This window comes from Hyalella azteca, unplaced genomic scaffold (assembly GCF_000764305.2).
Source record: "Hyalella azteca isolate HAZT.00-mixed unplaced genomic scaffold, Hazt_2.0.2 contig6976, whole genome shotgun sequence".
Classification (NCBI taxonomy): domain Eukaryota; kingdom Metazoa; phylum Arthropoda; class Malacostraca; order Amphipoda; family Hyalellidae; genus Hyalella; species Hyalella azteca.
This window is the reverse complement of record NW_025937115.1, coordinates 312,968-327,879: the sequence shown is the minus strand read 5'-3', so window position 1 is coordinate 327,879 and position 14,912 is coordinate 312,968. Positions and strand designations below refer to the sequence as shown.

The 14,912-nt window shown below is 38.3% G+C and overlaps 2 protein-coding genes across 3 annotated transcripts in view; both read right to left on the bottom strand.

Moving 5' to 3' along the window:
* Nucleotides 1–4,488, bottom strand: part of LOC108672806 (protein quick-to-court) — a 96,564-nt gene extending 92,076 nt beyond the window's left edge. For both annotated transcript variants that reach the window (XM_018160553.1, XM_047881079.1), the window contains exon 1: nt 4,139–4,488. In XM_018160553.1, coding sequence (XP_018016042.1) covers nt 4,139–4,163 — 25 coding nt within the window. In that variant the 5' untranslated portion in view covers nt 4,164–4,488. The remainder of the gene's footprint in view (nt 1–4,138) is intronic.
* A 7,151-nt stretch (nt 4,489–11,639) lies between these two features.
* Nucleotides 11,640–14,516, bottom strand: LOC108672702 (protein zntD). Its single transcript, XM_018160418.2, has 2 exons — nt 14,502–14,516; nt 11,640–13,513 (listed from the first exon to the last, which is right to left on the bottom strand). The coding sequence occupies exon 2, from the start codon at nt 13,434–13,436 to the stop codon at nt 12,201–12,203; it is 1,236 nt and encodes a 411-aa protein (XP_018015907.1). The 5' UTR covers nt 13,437–13,513; nt 14,502–14,516; the 3' UTR covers nt 11,640–12,200.
* Between the last annotated feature and the right edge of the window lie 396 nt (nt 14,517–14,912).

The following is a 14,912-nucleotide window of genomic DNA, read 5'->3' as shown; positions in this document are numbered from 1 at the left end:
AAAAATCGCTTACAAGACAAACTATCTTATACTACGATATTTATATCATATACGAAATTTAATGATCATTAAATAAAAGCAGTAATGAGCTCAAGGGACAAACATCCAAAAGGTTTTTTATTGGATTAGAAAAACTTTCGAAAAGTTTCATTAGCTCGACTTCTTACTGCTCTCTCTAATGCAGCGAGCTTAAAGGACTCTCACATTAGCATCGTAGAATTAACGCATCTGGATAAAAACCCACCGTCGAGTAACTACTTTACTTTAAATCGTGAAGAGAAACGAGAAAATGAGCTTGTTGGGAGTTAGCTATTAGCTTACTTAGTCTTAAAAGTTAAAGTAATTAAGGTAATTAAACTTGTCAATGTAAGTGAAAATACATAACAGTCCATGAATATATATTTGACGGCAAAATATATCAAATTGAGTGTAACGAAACTGTTACAACGAAACAGCCAACGTGGGAAAAGCAAAAAGACAAAGATTTCAAGCGAAAGAAAAATAATTACCTTGTGCCTGCTTCAAATACAGAAAAGAACACTTTACGACACATTTCAATAAAATCTAATAACTTTAGCGACACATGTTTGAAAAATAATACCCTGTGTTCGAGTCTAAGAAAATGTGGTCAGAACGGCAACGATCTCAACTAATCAATGAGTGGCCGCTTCAGTTGAAGTTGATCGAGAAACGAGCAAATTAACCCAATTGCATCGTAATTTGTGGACCTGTGCACATAAAATTCCGCATTTCTCATCGAGCCACTATGGGAAGAACCACACAAGTATGCTCAAGTTTACCAGTATGCTCAGCTCATCAGTTAGGTAGTTTACAATAAAAACTATAAAAAACGATGTACCATACGATTCTTTTGTTCACGAATTTTGAATGGAGCAATCCAAGTCCTAATCTCTGTAGAAATTTATGTTAAGAAATATCAAAATTCAAAAATGCCACTTATTACAAAACGCAATCATTGATATAGCAGCATATAGGTCAAGCTTATGATAAAAGTTTGGCTTTTGTCGACTGTACGGACTGCGCGAGTTGGAGCAGTCCGCCCTACCGAAAATCTTGAATCCATCCAACTCTAAGTTGATGGAAGAGCGTTCTCAGAATTGCATCAATTTTGCGCGATTGGCACGACGTATGCAATTACTCAGCCCGAGCAAACTCCGACGAAACTTCTGCAGAGCAGAAAATAAGCAGGAGTTGATTCATCAAATCTGCAAAAGAGTAAATATCTCGGGACCGACGATCCACAAAGGAAGAGAGACAAGACAAACGAGCTCGTAAATCGCGGTCCGTTAGAGGCGCAACTAATTGCACCTGCGCCCACAATATAAGGACGAACCGCTGCTCTGAAACACGTCTTGCGCCTCGGAACCAAAGCTGCTATAGTAACGAGCATCGCGGAAACGAGCATCGGCGCCCGGATTAACATGCACAAGTAACGAGTCTATGCAAGACAAATATAAAGAGGAACAAGGAAAGTTTAATTTGATTGTTGAATATATCAAATACAGCAAGTTCATGTTAATTAGCGATCTGCGTTAGCATAGGTACTCTATATACATTGTGTAACATTGATGGTGTGTTATATTGCTAGAAGAAGCGAGCGAACTCGTGCGAGATAATGAAGCGAGCTTTACACTATACACAAGCCTTAATTAAAAGATGAGATCAGGTGATATTTTCTTTTGCGTACAATACACGTTTCGTCTTTAAAATATTACACAAAATAATGTGCTTTTTATCAAAATAATGCGCGATTCCCACCGTCGGAAGTAGTCTTTAACAAGCTGGTCCAATTCATGACCGTGCGCTGATATTTAATTCGGAATATGCGAATATTTTAATCGTGTGAAAGGTTCCGAATATTTACTTACAATATTTTTTTTAATTAACAGTTAATTATAACAGCCAATTTCTAATTATTTTCTAACGGTTATTTTTAACACTCGATTCCCTCAATTCACACGACAGTAGGAAGAAATGCAATGGGACAAACACGCAGTATATATACATTGTTTGAGCCGTTTTACCGTAGGCCGATAGAAGACGGCTAGAAAAGCCTGCCATGATTCTGTACTAAAGTAAAAGTGCAGAAGCGTCGGCCATGTTGCGGGATTAGCAGCACGTGACAGCGTGAGTCACGACGAGCGGCCACTGGCAAGTCAAGCACGAGCGAGAGATAACAATTTGGGCGAAAAATAGTAACAATATTTCACTGATGAATAATGACAAGTTTGCGACATCGCGCTTCTCTTTTCATTAAAAGACTAAAAACATTCCTTCATAGATTCCCCCGCATATAAATCTTTAATATATGCATAGGTATTAAATGAACCAAAACAATCCAATAACTTTCTAATCACTAACTTAAGCAGAAGTTCTCAAAATTAGGGAACCATCAGAAGTTTGCCGGCGTGAAGACAGGACAGGCAGCCACATGCGACGCTAAGTTCGTCAAGTTCTCCTCTTCGTGTTCAACGCTACGGGAAGCGGCAAGCCCGCATGAACTGTAGTGTTACTGATGAGCCAGGAAATTGAAACTTGAGCTATTTATTATGATCTCATGTACTGTGCTCGGGGCAGCATTGCAAAGCCAATTACAAGTGTTAAATAATCAGACTCATTTAGTCGGCAGTATATTGCATACACAAGGGAGGATAAATGCTTTAATGTAAAAAATGCGTTGGTCGATTTACTTAATAGTATATTTTTGGTCGAGATCATGGAAAAAAACATAAACAACAATAAAGATGACAATCTAACAAATCATAAAAAAAAACAAAATTAATGTTTCCAAGTCCAGTTTTGTTCTGCTTTGATAATGCAATATCAGCTCGAGACGGCAACAGATTTCGGAAAGTATTGACAGCACATATATGAACAGCGTATAGGTACTGCAAAACTGGATAGATATCAGTTTTAATGAATGAAAACATTTGATGTTCAGACAGCAGAGAATGCGGGAGGCGAGCATTGCATCACAGTAGCACTGTCAGGAAGCCATGCGAACGTCGCGACCCACAGGCTCGTGTCACGAACGTCTCGGTGACTGACGTGCGGTAATGACAGCTTCAAGGTTGTGTACTATAAACTGGTTGTGTACCACTACTGTTAAAGAATTCGTATGTTCTACTGCAAGTTCCTTGAAAATATCGGCCACTAAACAAGTTAGTTAATTTTCACTAGGATTATTTCCGCGAGTAGGTTAAAAAGCATGATTTGTTAGCGGAACAGTAGCGCTGCAAATGACCGTGACGAATAACGGTGTGTGTGGAGGATAGAGGGTGGGGTAAAGAATACGTGGGGAGGGGGTGAGAAAAGAGGGGTGAATGAGGGGTGTAATGAACCTGTGGGTGGTAGAGAAGGGTCGTGGGGAGAGCACGGGAACGTGAATACGAAACGAAGATCAACAAAAACTAAAGATACAGTGAGTAACTTTAACTTTGAATGACAGAGCAACAATAGAATAAGGTCGACATTCACTCTTTCTTTATCTGTTTCTATTTCACTCGTACTCGTTTTCTTGTAACGCTAAGTCAAAGCGCTCAGTGAAACAGCAACGTCATGTTGCAGCAATGTCTCGCAGCGGCCACGGCTGGAAGCAGCGAAGTCACGCAGCGGCGCAGCATAAAACACGTAAAAAAGTTCTAACGACAATCTCACACAATCGTATTTAATATAATAACTTAACTGAATGGTCACATACTAAAAGAATTTACGAGTACGTCGTAAAGGTACAAATAATATCTCCAGCAATAATACCAACCTTGGACGTAAAATGCGAACTAAAGACCATCGTAGCCTCAGTTTATGATCATAGTGGGAGTTTTCGCCTCAAGACACATATATAAATTCTGCTCGAGAATCAGTGGAATGTAATTCAAATAACTCGTTTGATAAACATAAGTTTGCAGTTTAATAAAATAATACGCTGTAATTAAATCAGTTGAATGTAATTACAGATTATAATATAGAAGTTTTCGATGGAACTTTAAAACCAATCGACATGCATGACGTTTGGTCTAACAACGAAAACAATAATGTAAATTGGCTTAAAACAATCTGCACAGTAATGTTAAATCCCCTAACTTTGTTGCAGGCAAAATTTGAGCTCATTACTCACCTTCGGGAAGGGCGACATCCGCCATTACGAGTTGAGCTTTGTTGCCTCTTGTTAAGGAAGAAGGAAACGAACTCTCATCTTCAAATATAACCCCTAGTAGTTACTTTAATTCCACATGAAACTTAAAAAATTGAGTCACTGAATCACAGTTTCTTCAAAGCATTGCTCTGCTTCACATTACTGGCCTAAATAACATTTATTGTTCCCTAACACTTTCTTCAAAGCATTGCTCTGCTTCACATTACTGGCCTAAATAACATTTATTGTTCCCTAACACTTTAGCACGGATATTCATACTCGTATTTCAGGTGCTATAATAATCGTCACTGTGCATCACTTCTCCTGTAAAATTTTTCTGCCACGAGACAGAAAAACGTAATGATAAGAAATATTACATCATTGATTGAAAGAGTATGAAACAGGTCACGTTTGATACAGAACAGGCTACTAAAATTGCTTCTATCTATTATATATTAACTTAAATGACGCATGGTGTGCACTTATAGGATAAATTTTAATGATTGTTTATTTATTTATTATTTATAAATTATTATTTACATTATAACACATATTTATACATGTTACATTGGCCCTACAAATACAATGAATACGATCTGAAATTAAGCTTCCAAATTTTTAAGCATGTTACAGAGACAGAGTTTCTTCCGTTAAAAACCAATAAGAATGATGTGGATAAAATGTTCGGGCGCAATTACTTCATAAAAACAGACGACAAAAAAAAATGAAGCTAAACGGTCGCACTAGTTGCAAGCCACTTAAGACGGCCCATAAACACGAATTAAGAGACAGAATAATGCGCAATTAAGAAGAAAATGTTCGACACGAGCGGTGACGATGACAGTGTTAATTATGGCAGTACACGTCATCGCATAGAGCGCGTGATGGGCTGAGCAGACGTGGTGAGGCGTGCGTGTGAAAGCTTGCGTGGCAGACTACGAGAATGTCTGTACTTGCAGACCACGAGGATGTCTGTACTTGCAGACTACGAGGATGTCTGTATAGACCACGAGGATGTCTGCACTTGCAGACCACGAGGATGTCTGTACTTGCAGACCATGAGGATGTCTGTACTTGCGCGAGGGCGTCTTCATTGTAACTCATTAATCCCTGCGTGAGCGCAAAAACGACAGGAGTCTGATTATATTCATATGAATGCATTTTTAAAACCAACATTCGTCTAAGAATAATTTCAATGGATAATTTGAAAATTTTAGTATATTTGTATATTTTAGGTGAAAAGCATTGTGGCGTTAGATTCGCTTATAGTTGATTTCCTAAAGATTAATGTCTGCCTGATAGCTCGTAGTCGTACTGATAGCTTCATCCAGTGCAGGAGATGTAGCGTGTCACTTGAATGGCAAGAAGTTGATATGAATTGGACGATGCAGAATGCAGCTATAGACAACCGAGATGGAACTAATCTAAACTTGGTCAAACTGTCAATATAATGAATCGCTCCATTAACAAATTGAAAATCCAGTGCCACAACGTAGAATTGTCATAAAGCCATTTTAATAAAACTGAATTAATATGTCATTAAACACTATTTGTCTTAAACAGTCAATTATGTAAACAATATAGCGAAGATGTGAGAAGAACCGCCACACGATTTGGTCAAATTATACTCAGCACCGTCCCTTCACTGCCCCACACCCCACCCACAGTTCGAATGACGATCACAATGAAATATATACTTTAATTCACTCAGTGATGAGAGAGGCTTATATTGGGCGGCGGCGCCTCGATACCTTGTAACAATCGCGTCGTTTGTTCAGATATCAATTCATTTTTAGCGCATTTTCTCATTTATGGAAAAATGCACTATTGTGCTCGCCATGTCCGTCTGTCCGTCCGTCTGTCCGTGACCTCAAGTTTTCGTCGACGAGAAAATGCGCTCTCTGGCACTCACTGCACTGAGTACTGAGTTATATTTTTTTTACTCTTCGCGTCGATCGTGGCATGTATGATCTCAAACGGTTATGATTCCACCTAGAGTATTGCATTGCCCTGAATAACACAACATATCGAAAACTAGCATGAATTATATGGCAAAATATAAATTAGGTTGACCGCACCCGTTGGTCATTAGAGCGTGTGTCAGCTAAAATAATGGATTGCGCGGAATAGGTAACACTTCTTATCTTATCGATAACATCATGAATTTTGTGAGAAATCATAAATTACGCTGAAATGTTTGCAACTCAAACAATATGCTCAAACTTATGTTTCAAAATTTGGTTACAATTCTAGCAAATTTCAATCAAATGTTTTATGCAATACACATGAGTGACCTGATATGGTAAACTTATTGCTTCATACTTCAATGATTTGATGTAAATCATACTATTTTTATTAATTCGACCGTCAATTTTGAAGTAAACGCACTGAGTTAAGCCAAATCGTTGATGTATAATTAAATGTGCTGCAAACGATGTTTAAAAGAACAAACTAGTACCAAATAACGAGGTTAGAGCTGATATTACAGGCTCATTAAATGAGGTCACTGAAGCGCTCAATAATATCACGCTAATTACAACACACGACCGTTCCGTACAATTTACAATACTTTTCATAATAAGATAATCGAAGCATGTGTGCAAACTTTCCATCAGTCCTACACACAATTTGTTACGAAAGATGGGTTGCCATGGCCCCATTGTTGTCACATGTTGCGTGGGAGCGAGCTTCACTATCAAATGTCATGGTTAGCAGCCTATTTGCCAGCACACCTACCACTCCGGAATCTCTCACCCTACTGATCGCATGTGCACGTCTGCACGAAATTAGCCGACAACAGAGCTGCCAGACGCGCGAAGACACACTACTTATTGTAATCCATACACGTTTACTTTACAGAAAGCAATGTTTCATAACAGCAAAACTCCTAGAAGCTAGTAAAATTAATATATAGAGAAGGATTTAGTAATTCGTTTGCATATAAGCGCCGGAAAAACGGCTACTCACGCTGCCAGTCGAGCATGATGGGACACGTAAGCAAGCTTCGCTGCCTGCAGTTCGCGCTCACGTCATGGCAAATTTGTGAACTTGCCGCATGATATTTTCAAGAATTTTAAAATTTTGCTTTTTCCATTATCTCCTTAATTCGAAATTTTCTCCGAGCATCGTGCAGTTTAAATACGTCATTAATATATAAATACATATTTCTTTGAATTAGTATTTAAAATGATAAGTCATAGTCATAGGCAAACAAATTAAGCTCAACAGAAGCATAAATGTTTCTCTTTAAACGAATGAGAAGTGCAGCGGCCATATCGTGTACGTATACATTTATAGTCGAATAATGACCTTACAAATACAAGTCTGTAGTGATAATATACATCAAGATAATTGGTGGCATTTTTCCATTTATATTGAACAACCGTACCTTCCCACTAACCTCTCCTCGAATCAACAATTGATCGTTGTCTCTGATTCGAAGTTGATGAGTAATTATTTCTGTATTTTTACTTTATTTCGTCTAGATTTTTAAATTTATTCTCCGTTTCGCCCATTCCTTCTTAATTAAGAAGGCGTAACTTCATCAGCTAATTATTTCGTAGTTACGCTAACTAGATTCACTGATAATCATATGCCGCGGTCGGAAATGGTTAAGGAATGACGACGCGCTTAAGGGACCGAGACAGAGACGGGACCGAGGCAACGGTTGGGCCAAAACTAATACGGGACTGATACTACGGCGGAACTCCGATAGGGAAGGGACCTACCGTAGGCAGGGACTGGACCGAGGCAACGGTTGGGCCTAAACTAATACGGGACTGATACTACGGCGGAACTGCGTTAGGGACGGGACCTACCGTAGGCAGGGACGGGACCGAGGCAACGGTTGGGCCAAAACTAATACGTTGGCGGGACCACAAGCACTGCAGCCAACAGCTCTGGCCGAGATAAACACCTGCAGACTGTAGGCGACATTGAACTGTTAACCCATTAACGCCGATAATTCCCTGGAGAGCATTAAAACTTTTTTTTCAATTCGATGGATTCATTTAGGTATCTCTTAACGAATTTTTAAGAAAAAATATCTAACTTTCTTATTATTACTCGAAATACAGACCGGCAGGGATACTGGCCAGTGGCCACCTCGCTATAAAAACTTGAATGGCAAAAGAATGAGTACAGGTAGAATAAAGTGAAATCTAAAGTACTTGAAGGGATTAGCCAATTAAATCTCTGCCCTTGTCGTCCATTGCAAGTTTTAGTTGAAAACTTTTCACATGGAAGGTTTTCAACTAAAACTTGCAATGGACGACAAAGGCAGAGATTTAATTGGCTAATCCCTTCAAGTACTTTAGATTTACACGCTGCAAAAAATCAATGGTACAGACTACAGAACGCCACATTCACGGCATCTGTAGTACGGAAACTTACCTGTTATATGTTTGATGCTGACTGCCGTACCAAGGTATTCACAACAGACATTCGAACTCGACCTGTGTTGGCCAAAACTGCTCCTCCTCAGCAATTTCCAGTGGTTTGGCTTCAAATAACTATTTCTTGATGCATCGCTAAAATCCGGCACTAGATTTTCTGTCTTGTTTTATCTAATGGCCACCTGCCAACCACCTTTTTTAGTCTTTGATTCGAGGCAAGTTAATGTTGAGGTTCAATTTTGTTGAGGTTAAATTAAAATTTTTAGTTGATCGTCATCTACAGAATCATTCAGAAAATTGTTGAGCAAATTTTCGTTGGAAGGGGCTCTGGATTGCTCGTAACTTCAGGATGTATAACTGCTATGATTTGTTGCAGCTTCAGGAGTTTCTATTCTTTTATTTATCTATTCGATTGGCAAATACACTACTAACCAGTAGCCACTTATATATGTGTCCCAATATATAGTGCATGGTCTTATGATATTAGAAACACAAAAGTGCATGCATATATCATGAGAACATTTGTTCAGGAATACTATTCAGTAGTTAGGTGTGGCCAGCAGAAACAAGGGGTAATCTACGTTGTGTCCTGACTTGATAGCGTCATTACTCACAGCAGAAAATTCCAACTTTCCAAGGCCAACTAAGCAGCAGGTATGAACTATGCAGCTCAGCACAACACTGTGAATCGTTCAAAACATGTTCAGTACTCGTCTTATTCCGCCAGACTCCATTTCAAACCATAACATTCGTAGTTTTGGAAAAATTTCATATCGATCTCATATGGCAAGTATACTGGCCAAGCGACGTTATTAAGTTAAAAATGTCTCTTCTCGAACGTTAGAATTGCGTCCACTACAAGCCAAACTGAATCTTGTAACGGAAGAAGATGAGCATGCTCGTTTGATACAGGTATAATTTTTATTTGATTTACTGTGACTTATAAAAGTTTAAAAGATGGTATAGAGTCAAACTCGGCTATTAAAAAGGTGCTCAGATAAAGCAATTTTTCATTTTTTGAAACTGGTACCTTTCTGATTGATATACAAAATGATTGTTTCATCATCTTGGCTGTAAAGAGAAATGGAGAAGTCAACCGCATTTGCTGTAGTCTCGTTTTCTTTAATTATTTAAGGAACAGAAAATTCCTAAATCTCTCGCTCATATCGGCAAGCATTATCTTATCAATTTCCTTGCTATTAAATTTTTTATCCATCGATAAATAAAGTGTCCATCATCTGCAGACGTTTGTCTCACTTTTAATATTTTCCAAACAGATCAAATATTTCTCTACTCTCGTAAAAGCCAGTTGTGAAAATTCAGTCCCAGCTTTTCATTCGATTTATTTGCCATTTATAGCATGCAGTTGTCGAATTTTTCTAGGATATTTCGTGTTATTCTCGCGTTATTCACGAGACTTATTCACCGACTTCTCTAATTTATATCTGTCGTCGCCTTGAGAGATAAGAAAGCATCTTCTGTTGTAAAGACGCTGGCTGAACAGATTCTTTCCAATCGTTTTCGATTGCCTTGAAAATTTTCCAGTGACAATAATCCGGTATTTTTAGCTGTGATTTCTTCCACAAAATATTGACCATAATATTCAACTATTTTATTGTATATTCGGTAACAGCATCGTAGGACACGGACGCAGGAGTATCGCATAATGGTGAGATGTGTTGAGACGCAAGAAGTCATGGACTGGCAGACAATATGGAGGAATTTAAAAATTAAAGAAAAAAACAGATATGTTAGTATTTTAACATTGAATTATTCTCTTTACAGCGAAATCACGAATTGTCTCTAGAAAAGAATGCCTTAATTGTAATTTTGGGAGAAAGACTGAGAATGATAAAATATTGACCGAAAAAAATGTAGGCTATACGTCGTTAGGTGATGACGAGATAAAAAAATTATCATTTAAGTGTCTCTTCAATTGTTACCAAGAATTTGTAGAATCATGGTCGACGATGCTTCTGGAATAATATGGATGGGTAAATTGACTCACGACGGAGAACGGAATTATGTTTTGACCGATATTCAATACCATTTTATTTACCACTAACTTCTGTTTTTATTTATTACCACTAACTTGTTTATTATTTACCACTAACTTGGTCTAATAATAATAATAATAATGATAATATAAAACGACTAAAGTACGGAACTCATTCGACTGACTTGAAAAGGTTTGAAGCCACTCATGGAAAAGTATCGCTTGTATATGAAGAAGACTCTGATGTTATTACTAAACTTCATACAATAATATTCATAATTCGTACAATAGATAGAGACTGTACATGGACTTGAAAGGCAAGGAATTGGATGCGTGTTAATTTTTGAGTTTAAGTTTTTAATTTATGGCGAGTTATATTTTAATTGTGTTTAATTTATAACAGAATTTAAAAATATATGTTTGAATGACATCGTTTTCTGTTAATATTTACTTGATACTTCTGGTGTTTCATATATCATAATCATCTACAAATGATTTTCGACTAGTTGCAAACTGACGATGTTAATAAACTTGCTCAGTACACTGCACGGAACTATTGTTGTTATAGTATATACATTGATATCGCACAATAGGACTTTATGGGGTGAAAATATTTTTCTTGGCTCTGAAAGGCACAGATTCAAATTTGCGTTGTAATAAATAAAGGGAGTGGAGTCTCTGGAACTGGATTTACCAATAATATATCTATATTTTCTCCAATTAACAGCCTTCTATGCTAAAATTTATTCACTTTAACTGCGAAAAAATAAAGATGCCCAATTTTTTTACAAGTCCACAGACGTTGTCACCGTGTGACAACCTTATCTCACGCCCCGCGTTACAGTTATCAGCTAACGGGTCCTCGATCATCTTCCAAGTACAGAAGCTACACAAGTGAAAGTATCTGAAAACTCATTTCCGCGGTCGATCGTGTTTGGACGGGATCTGTTTTTTGGATATCGTTTTTGGACGATTTTGTATCTGGTCTGTATTAGCTGCTGAAACGTTTAACGATACTTAAAATCCATGAATGAAAGAATTTACTCAAGATGAAATAATTATTTAAAGGAAAATCAGTACGAACAAATATAGAGAGTGTATAATTCGTATCATTATTCAAAAATCAACAGATCGGAAGAACAAACCATAACATTCCTCACATTTTCTCAGTTATGTCAATACATTCTACAGTTTTAGTTACAATTTCTGAATAAATTACCGAATTAATGAAGCTCGAAAACTTTGATATTGATTAAAATTCACAATTTGATTGTTTTTTGCTCACTATACTGCTTCTTATCCGGCAGAACTTGCACTATAGGTTGGTACATATTTCAAGTACAAATTATAAGTTTATTATAAAACGATTTTTCCGATTAGGCTCAGTTTAGTCTAGTTTTGCAAGCAAAGTACGTATTCTTGGGAAAATTTATTGTTCAAGGGAGAACACTTGAACAAGATCAACTACCGCACATTTAAAATTTTGCATAATACTTCCAACCTTTCAACATCATAAAATTTTAACATATTGGACCTAACAAGGATTTCTGTATTTCGGTATGAAATCCTGATTATATGAATTGTATGTCATGTCCGTGCTACTTTTCATGCTTGGCGTGAGCAGCTTATTGAAATAAACACGCTTCATGAATGGCTAACGTTCATCCCGTGCAAACCTGGAGAACATAATTGATGGTGCTTTTATTCTGCCTTCGTCCGTATTAGCCGCGTCGTCCGGCTCGCCTGCTACCAACTCTAACACGGCCATCAGTAAAAAGCCTAAAATGAGTGTAAGCATGCGAATAAATCTTCCTTCGTTTTTGCATCGCTCCCTCTCAAGGATTTCACAGAATATCACGTACATGATGGTACCCCCAGACATGCCTTGCAGTACCATGATACTGATTTGTCCAGCGGCTGAATCTGATGCCGAGTATGCATACACGATCGCTCCGATCATGCCACCAACAGGTGAAGCCACTGAAAAAATGACGATGTATATGACATAGTGCAAGGTTTTGATCTCCTTTTCTAGCAACTCCATGCCAATGCTGAAGGCAATAGCAATCTTGTGAGTCATGAGTGCGCCAAACATAAGCCACACTCCTTGGTTAGTCGCTTCCACTCCCAGAGAGAAGCCTTCGAGGCATCCGTGTACAGACAGCGCCATGATGACAAATATTGACCTCATCAGGTTGAGCGCATAATTCTTGCGGTTTTCGGTGTCCTCTACCATGAAGTCAGCTGCTACCACGCACGTACTGGTTCGCGGACGGGGCCCTTGGTTCGAGCAGGGATCGGGACAAACGTGCCCGTGGTCAGGGACGATAACAGCGTCCTCTCCGTCCACGCTCTGTGACATAGAGTACGTATGGCGTCTGCCACTACAGGGGCTGGGTTGCTGCAGTTCATGGCGGTCGGAATGCGAGGTAGACTCGGCTTGAACGGCACCGCTGCCCCGGGCGTCACCAGAAGATGCACAGGTGCTTTGGTTGTCGTAGACTCTGAGATGATGTTCATGGCTGTGGCCAGAATGTCCTGTCGAATGCTTGTGAACATACGCGTGAACGATCTCTTCAACGATGTACATGAAGAAGAAACCACAGCAAAATATAAACTCGCCCAGGCCGAAACTGGTAGTTGGCACGTAATCATTTGACTGCGCCGTTTCGACGTTTTCTAGAGCTTCAGGCAGGATATGGAGGAAGGTAGTACCAAACAAAACGCCGGCGCCGAAGCAGAGGAACGCACTTAATATGGTGCGCGATCTTTCGATAGATCCTGGGACTGTCAATAGGAGTTTCCGTACCTTTATGGGAAGCAGCCCCACAACGATGGTGATGAAAAACATAATAGTTAACGCCAATGATTTCGTAGCTAAAAGATCCATTTCTGCAGGAGGATGAGCAGGAAGGTCGATCGATGCAACTTTCAGTTTACAATAATCCCGGAAGACACAACTCGGATCTGCAACACAGAAGGGTTGTTACGATGAGTCCAGTTCGCACCTGTTAAATAAATTTGGACCCTCTGGTCCATGTTCCTCAATCATCAACCAACTGTAATTACAATAAACTTGACTTACTGCATTTTCAGACAATTTTTCTTTCGTGTAAACTACGAGACCAAGTGGAAAAATGAGCATTTCTCAACCGCCATTTACTTTCCCGTGCGCGTAAGTATCCATTCTACCGTATTTTTCGTACTATAATGGAAGCCGGTGTAGTGACATCTGCCATCGCGTTACTGGTGTCATTCTTAAACCACATTCAGCTCACCAAGCTAATAGTCAGACATATCTTTGCGAAAAAAACGATAAGTCCATGAAAATGGGATTTTCACACCAACAGAATCAGCGTTTGTTTACGTCTAGAGGCCTGAAGGATGTCGTGGGGTTGGTAACCTTCTGTTTCATGTTATGAGCTAACAAATAAAACAGCTAGTAATTCTATTTTTATGAATTCGTTGAATCTAGATTGCCGAAGTAAAGCCCCTTTTGACAGAGTATTGCCTAGAAAATAGTTTAGACATGAAATTAAATATATCTTTTATTTTAAAGACGTATTTACTACACAAATTTGTTCTGCGAATATCTATAATCCGTTATAAAAAATGCATATTTATTAAAAATAACGAGCGAAAATCGATTCTATGCAGAACAATATTTACAAAATTTTTATGGTAAGAAATAATAGCTTAGCCGGAAATTAATCAATATATATCGAATTTAGCAGTTATCAAGAGAATAAAAATAAATCGAAAATAACATACGTCCTAAAAATTTCCGTTTCCAAACAAGTAAAAATCTTATCAGAACAAAGTGCAACCAGCCGTTAATCTAGGAGTGCACGCATATTTATCACGCATGTCATGATTTACAATAAGGTTGCCGTTAATCAGACCGAATATTTATATAATAGTTAGAAATAGTTCCTAGCTCCACCCTGCCACTCACCCGCCCCAGACGCACGCCACCTCACGACTGTAGCGACATAGCAGCACATCTGCTGCTCGGTGGGATGATAGATACGTTATCTTTCCGGCGCAGATATCTCCGAGATTCGGAGCGTCTCTCTCTAATTTCATAATGCTTCAGATAATTCCTATTTAAATAGAATGTTTAACGTATTTCCTAAAACTTTGATTACTTCTATTTAATTAGTGTCCGTCTCATTTTCTAGTACTTTAGGTAACTCTAATTTAAATGGAGCTTACTTCTCATTACATAATGTTTTTCATACCTACAACTCGGTCACGATTTAAAAACGTGATCGACTGTTAGATTAAACAAGCTTTTTCTGGATTGCTTTCTATTTATTTGCTTGATTGAATGCTGAATAACGTAAGAAATAAAATGATAAAATTT